The following is a 15,664-nucleotide window of genomic DNA, read 5'->3' on the forward strand; positions in this document are numbered from 1 at the left end:
GGGGCTGGCTGGCATGTGGTGCTGGGGGATTGAACCGTGGTCCCTGTGCTTTGTTACGCTTGTTCTAAGTAGGTGCTTTAGACCACTGAGCCATCTCACCAGCCCCTCATGCACTTAATTTTTATGCAAGCTTTCAACTCAGTCTCTCACACTCATCTTTAATGTGCATATTAGGAAAATAAATTATGTAAATTTTGAGTTCATGGGATAGTCTCACTTATCCCATGGAACTTAACCACATTAACATATAAATTTAATGGATACATTTGATTCAAAGCAAGTATACTATAAATACTGTGCCACTACAGGATCCTTGTATAATCAAATAAATAGGGTCGGAATGGATGATGAGCAAGATTTCGGGAACTTGTCTCCCTCTACAAAACGTGGAGAAAGCATATGCTCTACTCCATCTACGTAGTTTGGCATGCACAGCTGTGCATTATCTCATAGCACTTTTGACTTCAGACTGGATAAAGCGAGGGAGGTACAACATGTTTGGATGTATGGAGTGCTCCTGTACCATCCTCCCTATCATAAAGCCAAGCTGTAAAATTTTATTCTTATGTAGCTTTTCCTTTTCTAAACTGTAATACAAGTTATTCTATATACAAAGTGTACTGGGCCAGGGTATCTTTTTTATTGACACCCCATGACCCCTGAGAAGGCCTCAGTCTCAAGTGATCATACTGCCACAATTCCTAAGAGCATCGTTTCATGTAGAGTGAAACTTCATGGAAATATTTTTCTCACACATAGATATCTGAGTTATGCTGATTTCAGAGCTAGGCATAGTGCCTAATAATATTAATTTCTAATCATGTGAACAGATGACAACAGTGGAATCATCCAGTTTGAAGATCTCCCTGCCTTACTGGCCTGTGGGCACAACAACATGCCCTAACATTTCTGTCTCAAGTTTGCCAGTTGTATCAATCTATTAATGATTAGCTCTCCATCTCTTCTTCCTCTCCTGTCTTGTTCCTGCTCCTGTTCTAAAACCCAGACCCCATGCATCAGCAGTGCTCTGATTCTTTGATTCAGATCACTGAGTATCCCATTGCTTCTGTTTTGCTCTTTTCATTCTGTTGTGCAAAATGGAGGCGGTGTCTGCACCCTTCCTACCAGAGTCTGTGCTCCAAAATCTGTCCATCCTCCTCCTAAGCTTGCCTGTCTGCGGGACCTGAGCTGATCTGCTGCTGCTTTACCTGCACTGCCTTTCTTCTGTGGGTCAGAACACTGACTTCTTTCAGTGAGTTCTAGAGAAGTCTTGGGGTACTGAAATAATGATTTTTGTTGGGAAACAGCTTCTACCCGCAGTACGTACTGCACCAAATGATAGCCTGGGCCTCAGTGATTGTATGTGATGATCACTTTTCTCCACTGGAAACTGCCATGTTTCCTTCCTCCTAGGCCTTGTAGCAAGGCAAACTTCTTCTTTTAAGGTGATCCCCACACCATGGAGTCTCACAGCTTCTCCTTACACTAGCTGTTATGATAGATACTATACTGTTTGAACGCCAATCATGATGACTTTTCTGTCTATCTCTGTGCCACTAAAATGCCTTAATTCTTATTTATATATCAGCAACTACAGACAACAAGTTGAAGGTGTTCATGGCTGGGAGGAGAGTTTTCAGTCCTACCTGCAGTATTTATTTAAATAGTGCATGTAGTCCATCTTGAAAGTCATGTTACAAAATGGTAGAATAAAATACATGCATAAAATACTATCAGTCTACAGGGGAGGAAAACTTAATCTATGGTATTAGGGGTCAGAAAGGAGAAAAGAGTAAATCTGGGATTTTTAGGAATTTGTGGGCAGATGTGGGGAAGAAAGCTTTCCATATCAAAGGAAGGTCAAGTCTCAAGGGAACTCAGGTATGTGTACAAATGAATGGGTGGTCTTGGGAAGTAAAAATAGCTTCAGTTGTGTTTCACACCCTGAATCAACATATCTGCTGCTGGAATGGAAGTCACCTTCTTAAAACCAACTACTACTGGTTTGACAGCTTGTCATTTTGGAAGCTACAAAATGACCTCAAGAACTGCTGTGACATCTCGGGTGAAAGGAAGGTTTGGGGTCTTTAGAGGCCCCCATTACTACTCAACCAGATCAACACAATGTTTGTTTAGGAGTTATTTTATGTAAGATTTCATGGGTGGGACCTACAGGTTTTAAAACCATTCGTCCAGGGCTGGGGAGATAGCTCAGTAGAATAAATGCCTGCCTGGCAAGCGCAAGACCCTGAGTTCAATCCCTGGTACTGCAAAAAAAAAAAAAAAAAAGAAAGAAAGAAAGAAAAAGAAAAAGAAAACCATCTGTCCAGAACCTCATACAGAGTTGTCCACTATACCTGTTTTTATGGCACTGCCACAGCTCAGGTGCCAAATTCCTTCTCCAGGCCTGGCTTTCTGCAAAATCAGGATTTGGCACTGCCTAGAGGCAAACTGCTCTGGGCAAATTCAGTTTTTCAGGCAGAGGGGCCCCAAGCTTCTAGGGCACATAAAGCTTGATGCACAGCACCCTAAAGAATGTGGAATATTTTTAACATGCCATTTTAAATGTATTTTATTTCTAATGTTATTTTCCCAGATGAATACATATCAATGTTAAAAAGTTATAAAATAGAGACTAACAGATAATAAATAGGAATATCAACTATCATCTTACAATCTAGCGATTTATTACTGACAGCTGCTTAGTGTCCATTCTTCAGTTAAGAAACACATTTTGTTACTTTTTTCCTTAATGTATGGTGTGCGTCTATCTTATTACTTATCTGTTATTGCATCATTTGTATGCATTGAATAATATCCCATTGTATTAATGGGTCATGCCACACTTAGCTGATCCTCTAGAATTGAATAACTGGATTTGTTCTGTTTTTTCACCCCCCTCCCCATCCTAATCAGTGCTGTTAGAGAAGCCAGGAATATGGAATGAGTAAGGCCCTGGGTGTTTGGGCTGGGGAGGAAACAGGTCGTGGCTAGAACCCGTGTGTGGTGTAGGAGGTCTGTGTTTGGAGTGACCCTGTGCTGGCTGTGGGAGTCACAAGCCCCCAAGCACGGTGGCCGCCAAACAGAAGCTGGCGATGGAGAGAGTTAACCAGCACTGGCTGAGAGCCCAGTGATATCAGGGTGATGACTGCAGAGTGTCCTCAGAAGACCTAGAGCCGCTCCTCATGCCCAGACTCCTTGGCAACACTGCTGCCCGAAGAAAGGAACTACTATGGACTGGCTGTGCAAGCAGAGAAATGCAGAGGGGGTTGGAAGGGGGACACAGGGGCTGTGTGTGGTGACGGAGTGCTTTGGCCGCATTAGGGCTGTCGCACGTGCGGGGAAGAGGTCAGCAGGCCCGTGGAGCGTGGAGCAGACACCTCAGCGAGCTGCAGAGGCGGTGCTTTCCACGGTCCATCAGTGAGAGGCGCCAGGTATGACGCTGGCAGGGCATGGCTTTCAAATAAATCTGCTCACAGAGCCGCGGGCCAGTCCCTTCTGTGTCGTCCCTTTAGTACCCGGAGGCTCAGGCCAAGGGCTGCAGGGACCTCAGCAGCAAAGATGATGATTTCCTTCCTTAAATGCCTGGCTGCAGAGTTTCCGGCTCAAAGGCTGTGTGAGGTTTTTAAGGCTTTTGAGCTGTGCAGCCCAGTCGTTCTTTCTAAAGAGTGCGCTGACTTACCCTCTAGACATCAGTACCAGAAAACACCCACTTCTCCCCATCCTTGCAATTTATTCCATTTTATCTTTGCCAAGTGCATTGACAAATAGTTTGTCTTTGGAGTTAGTTGTATTTAACTAACTGCATAGTTTTGCTGGCCATTTGGATTTTTAATTATTATGTATTTATGTTTATGTTCCTTATCTAGTTTTCTGTTATATCCTTTCTTTTTGAAAAATTTGTTACTGACATGTATCCTACAAATGTTAAAGGCATTAAGCTTTGGCTATCATAGCTGTGACATATATTTTAGTTTTCATTTGTCTTATAATTTTATCATGGTGTTTTTTAATTTAAAATTTTTATTAAGAATTACTTTTTATAGCTAGTGTATATGTATGCACATTTTACATGGGATAATACATATATATATATTACATATATATATTATAAGAACATTTAATCTTTTACTTGTTAAAGAGTTGGTCAGTGAAATGATACTGTAGTGCAATTTCAATTAATTATATACGTTGTGGTTTATGAATATTTTATAACAAAATACTCATTGAATTTTGAGTGTCTCTTTATCATGGTGGTTTTGATATAGAGGCTTGATGCACAGCACCCTAAAGAACATGGAACACTTTTAACAGGCCATTTTGAAGGCGTTTTATTTAAATAGAGAATTTAAAATTTTGCTCTATTCCAAGCTATCAGTCTTTACTTTTTTGGTTAGGTTGTTGACACTATGCCTAGGAAGCCTTATTTTTTCCTGTAAATAAAAATTATGTATCAACAATTTTCTCAAAAAAATTACATTTAACAGTTTAATGAAGAAAAGATAAATGCTCCATAGAAAATAAATTTGTAAATTTATAAATAAATACCGTATTAAAATGATAATTAGTATAATCATTTACTTGACCAAGCAGGGTTTGCTTTTATTTCTCTATACTATTTGTGTCCATTTCTTCCTGATAGTTACAGAATATAGAAACATAACATAATGCCTTAAAAATATTAGTGTCAAGCACAGTACCTCTATGAACCAAATCAGGAACTTTGAGGCTGGGACTTGATTTTTTAAAAAATAATTTTATTGAGAAAAAATATCAATGAGACATTTTCAAAATTGATTAGTAGGACAGTTTCAATAATTAATACATTTCATATTGCTGTCTTCTTAGTGGTTATTCATAGTACAAGATGCAGATGTGGTATCTCGTCCACAAACACTATTAGTACAAATCTTTTTATTCATTGAATTAAGAGAATGTAGCTGTATATCTATCCTATTTTGAACATACAGATGCAAAATGGTCCTTCATTTGTATCTCCCTTTTTTGTTTAGTTTTGTCAGAGATGGATATTCCATTGCCATTTAAATATTGTAGATGCATGAATTCAGCAAAATATTCCAATGTAGTCCAGTGGTCCATAATAGTAGTGGGTTTTCCATAGAACTGGCAATGTCAGAAGTTGTTGACTAGAGCTTTTTATAGCTCAGCCTATTAATATGGCTTTACTTGTATACTTCATTTTTATACTTTTCTGCTGGATGGTTAAGACCAAGATAAAATAAGACCTATATAACAAGACATTTAACTTTTGTATCTGCCAAGTTCAGTCAAATCTCCTCAGGATTTACCCTGAAACCCTGTACCACAGTTTGTAGATCCTTTGTGAGTGTCAGCTATGCGAATGAGTCATGACAGTTGCTTGACCAATTTGCTCTCTGTGAAAGCCTCAGAGAATGTTTTCTTTCCATGTGACTCTCCTTAGGCACACTCTACATCATTGATCACTTTCCTCTTTGGCCCCATAATCTCCTTGATCAAAAAATTTGGGATACAACTGAGTTACATGATGTTACAGTACAGGTTCTCTTATGTCCTGAGTCCTCACTGACCTTGAAAGGCTGGGGCCAAAACATTGGCCTTGATTATATATAGATTTTTAAAAAGAACATCACGCTGGATTGGATGATTCTGATTTTATATTTCTAAGCAAGAGTTGTGGTTCTCACCCTGGACCATACATTAGAATCAACTAAGAGGCTTAAAGTTTCTCTGGTTTCCAGGCTACAACCCTAGATAATTAAACCATAATTTGGGGAAGTAGGATGTAAGGGCTAGGAATTTTTCAGTTTCACCAGCTGATCTATACAGCTGTGGAAATAATAAGGCACAATGGGGAGAAAGGAAGCAGGTGCAGTCGACCCCTGGTGGTGCCCCAGTGTCTTTGCAGAGTAAAACCACATTTTCTGTTGTGAGGAGTAGAGAGGGATGGAAGGGAGAGAATATAATGGTTTGTAAGGTTGTGGAGTAGCTCTGGTGGGAAAGAGAAGCAACGTGGGGAGAGGAGCAATTTTGAGGGTACAACAAAGGGTAGAACTGGGCGCATCTTCTCAGTCACCAGTCCAGGTAAGGTGGCTTTCTGCAATCACGCACAGAGGTCTGGACATGAACTGTGGCAGAGTCAGGCCCGTGGAGCCGCTCCAGCCCTGGGAGTTCACAGGGCAGGGACAGAAGAAGGAAGAGGAACTGCTCCTTTCTGAATTATTTCTCCTTGTAATTGACTAGTAAAACACGATTTCTTTTTTTCTTTTTAGTGTGCTGGAGATAGAACCCAGGGCCTTGCACATACTAAGCATGTGACCTACCACTGAGCTACATGCCCCGCCCCCAAACAGAATTTCTGAGATACGTGACACTGATGATTCTTATTGGACTTGTATTTCTAATGTCTCAGAGGCTTCTTGTTAACATATTTGCAGGAGTGCTTAACCTTGGGGCTCCATGAGAACCAGGAAAATCTCCAAGATACAAACACATGCACTCTTCATAGAGAGGGGAAGACAGAACCTGGCATGGCTAACTTTTTTTTCTTTTTGTGATACTGAGGAATTGGACTCAGGGTCTTTGCATCAAACTACAATCCCCAGCTCTGCTTATTTTTTATTTTGAGGTGGAGGCTCTTGTAAGTTGCTATATTGCCTAGTTTCACTAACTTGCTAAATCTTGGGGCTTGAAATTACATTCCTCCTGCCTCAGCCTCCAAGAGTGCTGGGATTACAGGCCATCAGCAACAATACTGAGCCAGATTCATACATTTTTAAAGCCCCACAAACAATTTTGATGTCTACCCCTGATTCTAGGAAGTATTAGGAGCTATAGTCAATACCAAGTTTAGAAGTTGAGAGACCAAATCTAAATTCTTAAATCAACTTATTTCCCAGATTTTTTAAAATTTTAAAATGTATCATGCCTTGACCAGACAGAATGTAAAATATGTTATAGAGTTAAAGGGGAAAAAAAGGTAGCTGAGGGCATTATGTTTTTTCTTTTTTCTGAATAAAATAAATGACATTTTGAGTTCCTCTTTGTTTCTTTTTAAGAAATAGCTTATTATACAGTATCAGCTCAGCATGAGCTTGGTTTCCATAATGTGTTGTTTTGCAATAGTCTGGTCAGGGGTGTGTATGAGGGACACTGTGTTCAGGCCATGCCAAAAAGAGGGGGCACTTCCTTCCTTACCTTCCTTTTGCTTCATAGAAGAAGGAAGTTCCAGGAAAGTATGTCAGTGCTGGAGTTTTTTCTCCTTCTCAAGAAATAAGTGGCTGGCCACTTGCTAAAAAGTGCGTAACATTTCTAATTATACCTTCTAATTAAGTAGCAGCCGACAGGATTTAATCTTTGTGGATTAGACCAAAAACCATCCTGAGGTGAGCCACATGCCTACAGGTGCAGAACATCAGGAGCTACCCAAATCTTGAGTTACGGTTCCATTTGATTGGGGCAGGTTTTATGATTTTTAGCAATTTTTTTGGGGAAGAGTACTGGGGATCAAACTCAGGACCTTGCACTTGCCAGGTAGGCATTTATGCTGTCAACCTACCTCCCCGGCCCCAATATCAATTTGTTTTGATATTGTTTATTTCTTCCTAAGTGAGAAAAAATTGTGAATGATTTTGGTATGTAAAATGAAACACTGGAGAGTGGCAGAATATTCTTGAAATAAATAGACCAGGGAGATTGATAGGAATATCAGAGCATGGATCATTCTGGATGTGTTTCTTTAGAATAACAAGCCTTGTTTTCTACATCTTTACCAATGAAGATAAACTTTTATTGGCCCCAGTGTAAATGAAAGGCCTAGGTCATTGTTTTCAATGTCTGAATTTTCTTGACTTTCATCGAAGGGAGCTGATCGCCTGCAGAATGTCCAGATGTTCCTGGTCGTATTTTTGTTGACACTATGAGTATATTAATAGTGGGGTCCTTTCTGTGGGAACACTGCTTTTCTCATGCTCTGTGTTGACTGCTATTTTAGGACACCAACTCCCCCATTTCTGAATGTGTATGTGGTTGTTGTTGGGGAGTTGGTAGGAAAGCCTGCTTATTATGTGCTCCCAGACACACTCTTTTTGGAGTCACTTGTCTTCCTTTTTCTCCCAGGGTCTGCTGACCCTGGATGTGGCTGGTGCCTGGGAGGCCTTCAGAAAGCTTTGAACCACTCCTGCTACTGGTGGGGCCATTTCTCTGTCTCCCTGGGCTGTGCAACCGCCACACTACATGAGCAAGTCCTCTGAGCCCAAAGTCTGCTTGAGTCTTCTCTTACTATGAGGCAACACAGGTCCCCATGCAGCACTGCCTATCTTCCAGGACTTGTTAAAGTAATCAGTTTTTATGGCCCTGCGTAAAGTCTCTCTCTAGGACCAGGGCCAGAGGGCAGCCTGAGTGAGAAACCCTGTGCAGAAAGCCTCAGTCCTTCTATCAGTTCCGGGAGAGTTATGGCACCCTCGTATTCAAAGACACTCCCCGCCCCCAACTCAAAGAAATCCCTGCCGTTTTTTACGTGGCAAGTCTTACTGACGGACCTATTTCATAGTGAAACCAGGTGCTGGGGTAAAACAGTAAATAGCTCCCTGTTATGCAGCCTTCAGTTGAGGGGGCATAACAAGATGTTAGTAAACTGCCCTAGCAAATGTGCATAATTAACACTGAGATCTGTTCTCTGAATGCAATAAACCAGCCTCCTTCCCTATGTGCCAACTTAGTTGCTCTGCTTGAGCCCAACTCTAGACTCTATTTGTTTTAAATTCATTCAGTGCTAGTCTGTATGTGAACACATAATGCTGTAAAGTATTTATAAGAATAGCGGGACTAGGGCTGGGGAGGTAGGTCGGCGGTCCCAGCGCTTGGCTGGGAAGCGCGAGGACCCGTGGTTGATCCCCAGTACTGCATGCCATGTGGACCTTGGCCACTGAAACCAGGTGTGGTGGCACAGGCCTGTAATCCCAGCAGTGGGGAGGCTGAGACTGGAGGATCGCTAGTCCAAGCTGCATAGCAAGACCCTATGCCAAATAAATAAAAGATTAAAAAAAAAAAAAATACAGGGACTATAGAAGAGGCATTCCAAACCTTTTGAAAGTGTAGAACTAGCTATATTTGGCAATGCAATAACTATGCTTTTCACATTTTTATTTTATTATTTGTATTTAATTGAATTAATGTGATGTATTATTTTTATATATATCCTAGAATAAGGGGTATATATATATATATATATATATATATATATGTTGAGGGAAACTTATAAGACTATGGGAACATGATTCAGCATGCATTATTTTATGTATAGTATCTTTCTGATTAAACACATCTAACTATATATCATATATAACTAGTAAGAATATATAATGATTCTCTACTTCTGTGTACAATAAATTAAATCATACTCTTGTCTAAACACAGATCGACTGGCCAAAATAGCTTGAAAGAGAAGCTTATGATTAGCAAGTCTAGGGTAGGAAATTTCCTCAATATTCAAAAACAGAAGTGTTCTAAAATAAAAATTATCAGGCTTTAGCATTTATTTGTCCAGTGTTGGGTGAATCTATAAAGTAACAGTAGAAAGGAAAACAATTTCTAAAACTTATAACCATCCTCAGACAAAAAGAAATTCTCTTAAGATTTTACATTAAAATTCCAGAAATGACACATCCATTCATTGTCAGAGTTACATAAGTCATGGCAGAGAGCTGAAGTTGGATTCCGGGCCTTTGCATTTTCTGAATAACAGTACGACACATTTTGTAAAGAAAGGTGCTAGAAGTGTTTCATACTTGGGGATGTATGACTATGAGTTTTTCCTGAACTGCTGGCTGGCTAAATATTTGTCTTACATTCGTCCTCTTCCTCACGTGGGGAAAATTGTCATATATTTTTGAATACTGGAAATAGTACACTGTCTGAGTTTTGATCAACTGTTCCTTAGGGAAAGACAGTAGTGGGGAACTCTGATGTGTAGTGTTTGCCAGCTTCCCTGCTATGAGTCCAACCATGACCAATTTCAGGCTAAGCTACTATGGGGGGACCATTGGATGCTGATAGGGAATTGGGAAGAGGTGCACAGGATAGCTCTTGCTAGGTACATAAGCTGTCTCCTTCTGTACAGATATTGTTTCTGGGTACAGAATTTTTCTTTGTGATGTGTACAGGCAAGTATGAGAAATCAACTCGTGATCTTGGGACACATTGTGTTATGCTGTTTCTCAAGCTTTGAGTCTCCTTCAACATATGGTGTCTATGTCATAGTGCAACCAAAGCTGAAGTTGAACAAGCTTTAATTGTCCTTTTTGTTATATATTACTCTGTTATTCTTTATTCTACTTTTATCTACTTAAAGCAGTAAATTGTTTGGGTATTGCTACTCTTTTTTTTTTTTTTTTTTTCCTTTCACATATTTAGTACAGAGTCTGCAGAGTCTCACTATGTAGATCGGACTTGTAGTGATTCTCCTGTTTTCATCCTCCCAAGCACTGGGATTACTGGCTCGTGCCACTACACCCAGTCTCAATCACCTTCTCAGCATGCCCTGGGGGTGGGGGTGGAGCCGGTACCACACACCAGGGCTAGAACCGAGGCTGCCTGCCGCACTCTTCCTAACCAAGTACTTTATTTAGTCTGCTGAGCTATCTGGCCAGTCCTTGCTACTCTTTTTCAACACATACATGACTTTCTAGATGTTAGACATTATTTTAAATGCTCTGTAGATATTGACTTAGTACTTCATTATAACCATCCTTTTAGGTAGACATTGTGTTTGATCATTTATGTATTCCTTGGTGATATTATGTCTTTTCTACCTCAGTGACTATAGTTTCCAAATATCAATGTTTACCATTCACTTTGGGTTGTATTGTTACTTACTGCCTTTTCCCTCTAGCTCCCCAAAAGAATTATGACCAGAAGTGCTTTTAGTGCATTGTATTTTTAAATTTTAAAAAATTAAACCACTCATTATCTTTTTTATTTTTATTTTTTTTTTAATTTTATGTGTTTGGAATAGGGTCTCACTACACAGCTCAGACTTGTAGTGATCCTCCTGTTTTAGCCTCCCTGGTGCTGCAATTAAAGGTGTGTGCCACCATGCCCTGTCTTGGTGGCTGGCTCAGAGTGCCTGGGGCGAGGCTAGCATGGCATGTAGTACTGGGTATTGATCCTGGGTCCTTGCTCTTGCCTAGGCAGGAGCTTAGACCTTGAGATATCTTATATGCCTTTTATATGCATTAACTCACTTACTAAAGTCCTGGGATGTAGACACTGTTGATTGCTTTAAAGAAGAGTAAACAGAGGCATGGAGAGACCAGCGACAGTTTCCAAGGTCACACAGCCAGCAAGTAGCAAAAGCAGAGCTTGAATTGCCAGCCTTTAGCCCCTGTACCACAGTGACTGTGACACAGGCAGATGAAATAAAGCCTTGGGGCTCAGGAGAGAAGAAGTAGACTTTACTCTTCATTCAACATGAGCTCAGAGCAAGAGGAAGACCCACTTCAGGGAAAATGGAGTCAAAGGCGACTTAAGTGGTGACATGGGCAGAGGCATCTGAGGTGTGACACGATTCTTCCTTCTCAGCAACCAGATGACAAATCACTATTCCAAAGAAAGTGTAACTAGTCTTGAACACTCTCCAAATTGCATTTTTCTCATGCATTTTTCTCTTATTCTTCCCATCTCTGCTTGCCTGGTACTTTTCAAATGAGCCTGTTTTGAGGCTCACTTCTCAGATTAACCCCTAGACTAATTCAAGTTGCTTTAATAATTTTTGTCACAGAATTTGCCATTGCCCCTCCATATCCACAGTTTCTGCAGGTTCAGCCAGCTGTGGATTGAAAATGTTTGGGAAAAAATTGCATCTGTTTTGAACATCTAGCAACATTTTTCCTTGTTATTCCCTAAACAATATAGTATACTATATAGTAATGACATTATATTAGAGATTGTAAGTATTTTATGGTGATTTTTTTTTTCTTTTTTTGAACTGGGGATTGAACTCAGACACTTGCACTTGCCAGGGAAGCACTTATTCCACTGAACCATCTCCCCAGGCCCTTTATGGTGATTTAAACTACATGGGAGAATTTTTTTCCACTGAGGTATTCATGTGTTTTACATCACTAGAAAAAGAATCCCAGGATTTTCCCTCCTGGGATTTTTCATCTTGCTTCCTCATGGTCTATGATGACAGCTGAGGTTACCAACACAGTGAAACCAAACAGATGGAATGGGGTAGATTATTCTGTTACTTTTCCAGGTCTTTCAGCTTCACATCAAATGTGGGGCTGATTATTTAAAATTTGTCTATGTGGCCATGTTTCATGATCACAGTTAGAAACCAGATGATGACTAGAGCATGGCCAATAATGACCTGGCATTCACCTCTCTTTCCAGCACTGTTGATGCTGAGAGCAGCAGCCAGGACATTCACACGCACCAATATGGCAGCCTGGCAGGGTGGTGGAAAGGGCTTCAGGGGAGAATTTTATATGGGCTCGAGCGTCCATGCACTGAGTCCCCACGGGGCCTCCAGGTTCCAGTACTGTGGGGTGACTGTGCTGTGTTGCTCACAACAGCAAGTTTTATTCTCAGATATTATGACTCCCACTGATTGTGTAGGAAATGTTAATGTGTCACTTCTTAGTGTCACTTCCTGAACGCTGAATTTGCAACCTTTCAGAAGTCCAAACTACACACTGTGTTCATGGCCAAGGGTTGGCAAGGTCATTTGGAGTTTTGTTCAAACAGCTTTTTCAGCTAAGAGAGGTGAAGGTGGATCCTCCAGGTCATGACATCCATACTCTACAGAATATATATTCTATAATGAATTTCTTTTAAAAAATAGTAAGAGATGCAGTGGGCATTTAAGTTGAAAAAGAGATCACTTCCTTTATCATTATTATTTGATGACGATGATGATTATGAGACAGTCTCTCTATGTAGTTCAGGCAGGTCTTGAACTCACTGTGAAGCCCAGCCTAGTCTAGAACGCACAGCAATCCTTTTGCCTCAGTTTCAAATTCTCAAGTGCTGGGCTTACAGATGTTTGCCAACATATATGGGGAATCTTAAGCTAATAGCATAGTATTTTGTTTTTCACTCTAGTATTGTTTGTCAAAATGAAAACTATTCAGGCCATGGTGATTCCTTAAAAAGCTTTTAAAGGGTCATGAATCCTGGTATTAAGTTTTCACTGATTCATATCTGAAGCAATGTTTCATTGAGGATTTAAATTATTTTTTAATTTACAAAAATGTTCAATTCACCTTAAAATTTTAAGTATTTAATTGTGTAAGTAAAAGCTAGTGAAGTTTGTGTCCTTTAAGTAAACACTTATTTATAGTAACAAAATGTTTTATTACTCATGAATCATAATTTATTTTAAAATGTTTTCACTTTCAGCTCAGTGAAGTTCAATAATGTTTTATTGACTTTGACCTTTAGTGCTATTCAAAGTAATGAGTCTCTTTAAATTCTTATCAGGCAATATGGTGGCTTTGCTTGTTCACAAAGCAAACTATTAGGGATGATAAATTCTTCACAAAAAAGTGGTGTTTCAGTGGATTAAATGTACAAGGAAGTGTGCTATACCTTTCATATATAAAAGCAATGCTTTGGGGCTGGGAGCATAGTTCAGTGATTGAGTGTTTGCCCAATGGAAACAGAACCAACATTGAACCACCAGTGTCTTGAAGGACAACAATACAATGACCACAACTCCATCCACAACATTGTAGGTCTTGAGATTTGAGAGTCCCTTCATAATTTCTAATCCTGAATACATATAATGAAGGCTGAAAACACAGTGTGGACACACACACACACACACACACACACACACAATCATGATAAGACTAATGACTTTTCAGAGCACTGGAGTTTTGACCAAGTATAGCTTCGTGAGCATAGGAGAGATCCCTGGATCAACTAATCCTACTGACCACTTCAAAAACCTTTGAGAAAGAACAGTTTGAGAATCTTGAATTCAGCCCCAGGTGGTGGCACACACCTGCAATCCCAACACCCTGAGAGGCTGAGGCAGGAAGATCACAAGCTTGAGCCCACCCTAGGCAACTTAGTGATTTAGCAAGATGTTGTCTCAAAATAAAGAATAAAAAGGTCTGGGGAAGTAGCTCAGTGCGAAAGCTCTGGGTTCCATCTCCTTCAGGGGGAAAAATCTTCACATCAGCACATTACTCTTCACTATGATTCTCTAGAGGTCAAATAGATTCCCTCTCAGCCCTGAAATCCTTGCCTAGATATCTGTGGAATACTGATTCCTGTGAACCTGTGTCATCCTACAAAATGACAAGGTTGGACTGGTGAAACTTTAGATTCATTTGATTTTATGGCACATATGTTTTGCAATTTGCACATGATATCTTGCTGGAAGCAGTTATAAAGTTATAGATTTGTCATCTGGGGTTAAACAAATCTTGGTGTCAAATTCCAGCTCTGCCTAGTTCTAACTATAAATTTGGGCATCATTTAACCTTAAGAGCCTCCATTTCCGTATTTGTCAAATGTCACAGTAAATCCTACCTTTCAGTTGTGTTCCCAGGACTGAGTGAGGTAATGTGTGATCATGCTTAGTTCAGTGACCAGTCATGGCTTTTACTGTTAAATGCTACAAATTCATGAACGTCTAGATCCAGGGAGATATGAGACACCAAGAACCTTCCCTATCTCCATTGTTATCTTTCACTGTGATATAGGACTCCACTGAGAGAATCCATAGAATATTATTTTTTACTTGAATTCAAATTTTGTTAAAATTTAAATTAAAAATATTTATTTTAAAGTAAAATGCACACATCAATTTATTGCAGGTCACGAAGACAGGTACATCCATGCAACTTCTTTGCAACAAATAAAAACTGTGACTGAGCAAGTGGGACAGAATGAAGGAAATTCTGCACTTTCCCAGGCAACCAAGACGACTGGGGTGTTGCCGGCACTGAGCCATGTCACTGAGGCACCCCAGGAGCCCTCCTTTGACTCCGGAATCCTAAAGATAATGTCTCAGAGAGACATCCGGGCGGAGATATTCCTGTGGAGCTTTCTGCGGTGGTCTGACACCATAGAAATGGTGCGTGTGGCTGGTCACCCCAATGTGTACAAATCGGGCTGGCTGTACCCAGTCTACATATTCAGTTTCCTTTCTGTGCTTCGAATTATATTTACTCCCCAAAATCCTCTCCTCAATTCCTTGAGTATCCTGTTGCAGGATTTGCCCTTTGTTTTTGTTAGATTTAGTTTAATCATTGTTTTGGGGACCATCACACCCATATTAGGGCTTTGTAAAAATGTACTTGTGACTCTCTCTTATGTTTACTTCAATTATTTAACCAAATTCAGGCCTTTCTCTAGCTTCGAAACGTCTCTGTCTTGAAAATGATGTAAGATAGTCAGATTTTTTCATTATGGTTATGTGAACATTTCAAACAATATTTTCTTGGACTTCAACTAGATAAAGAAAAAAGATTGTAGTGAATAAACTGTTTTATAATTAGCTTATCAGTCTTTTATGTTTACAGGTGGTGCTAAATTTAAACAAGGTTGTATGCTGGTAAATTGGCTCTATGGGCCTCTAGAAAATGCTAGCAATTAATTTTAGTTATGTGCATTGGATTTTTTAAATCTAAAAACCAATCTTTATTGA

The 15,664-nt window shown here is 39.9% G+C and overlaps 1 protein-coding gene across 1 annotated transcript in view; it reads left to right on the plus strand.

The window, feature by feature from the left end:
* Tmem236 (transmembrane protein 236) overlaps nt 1-15,664 on the plus strand; it is a 34,542-nt gene extending 18,878 nt beyond the window's left edge. The window contains exon 4 of the mRNA XM_004645206.2: nt 14,832-15,664. Within this exon, the coding sequence (XP_004645263.1) occupies nt 14,832-15,394 (563 nt within the window). The 3' untranslated portion in view covers nt 15,395-15,664. The remainder of the gene's footprint in view (nt 1-14,831) is intronic.

Source organism: Octodon degus, unplaced genomic scaffold, assembly GCF_000260255.1.
Source record: "Octodon degus isolate 3935 unplaced genomic scaffold, OctDeg1.0 scaffold00220, whole genome shotgun sequence".
Lineage (NCBI taxonomy): Eukaryota > Metazoa > Chordata > Mammalia > Rodentia > Octodontidae > Octodon > Octodon degus.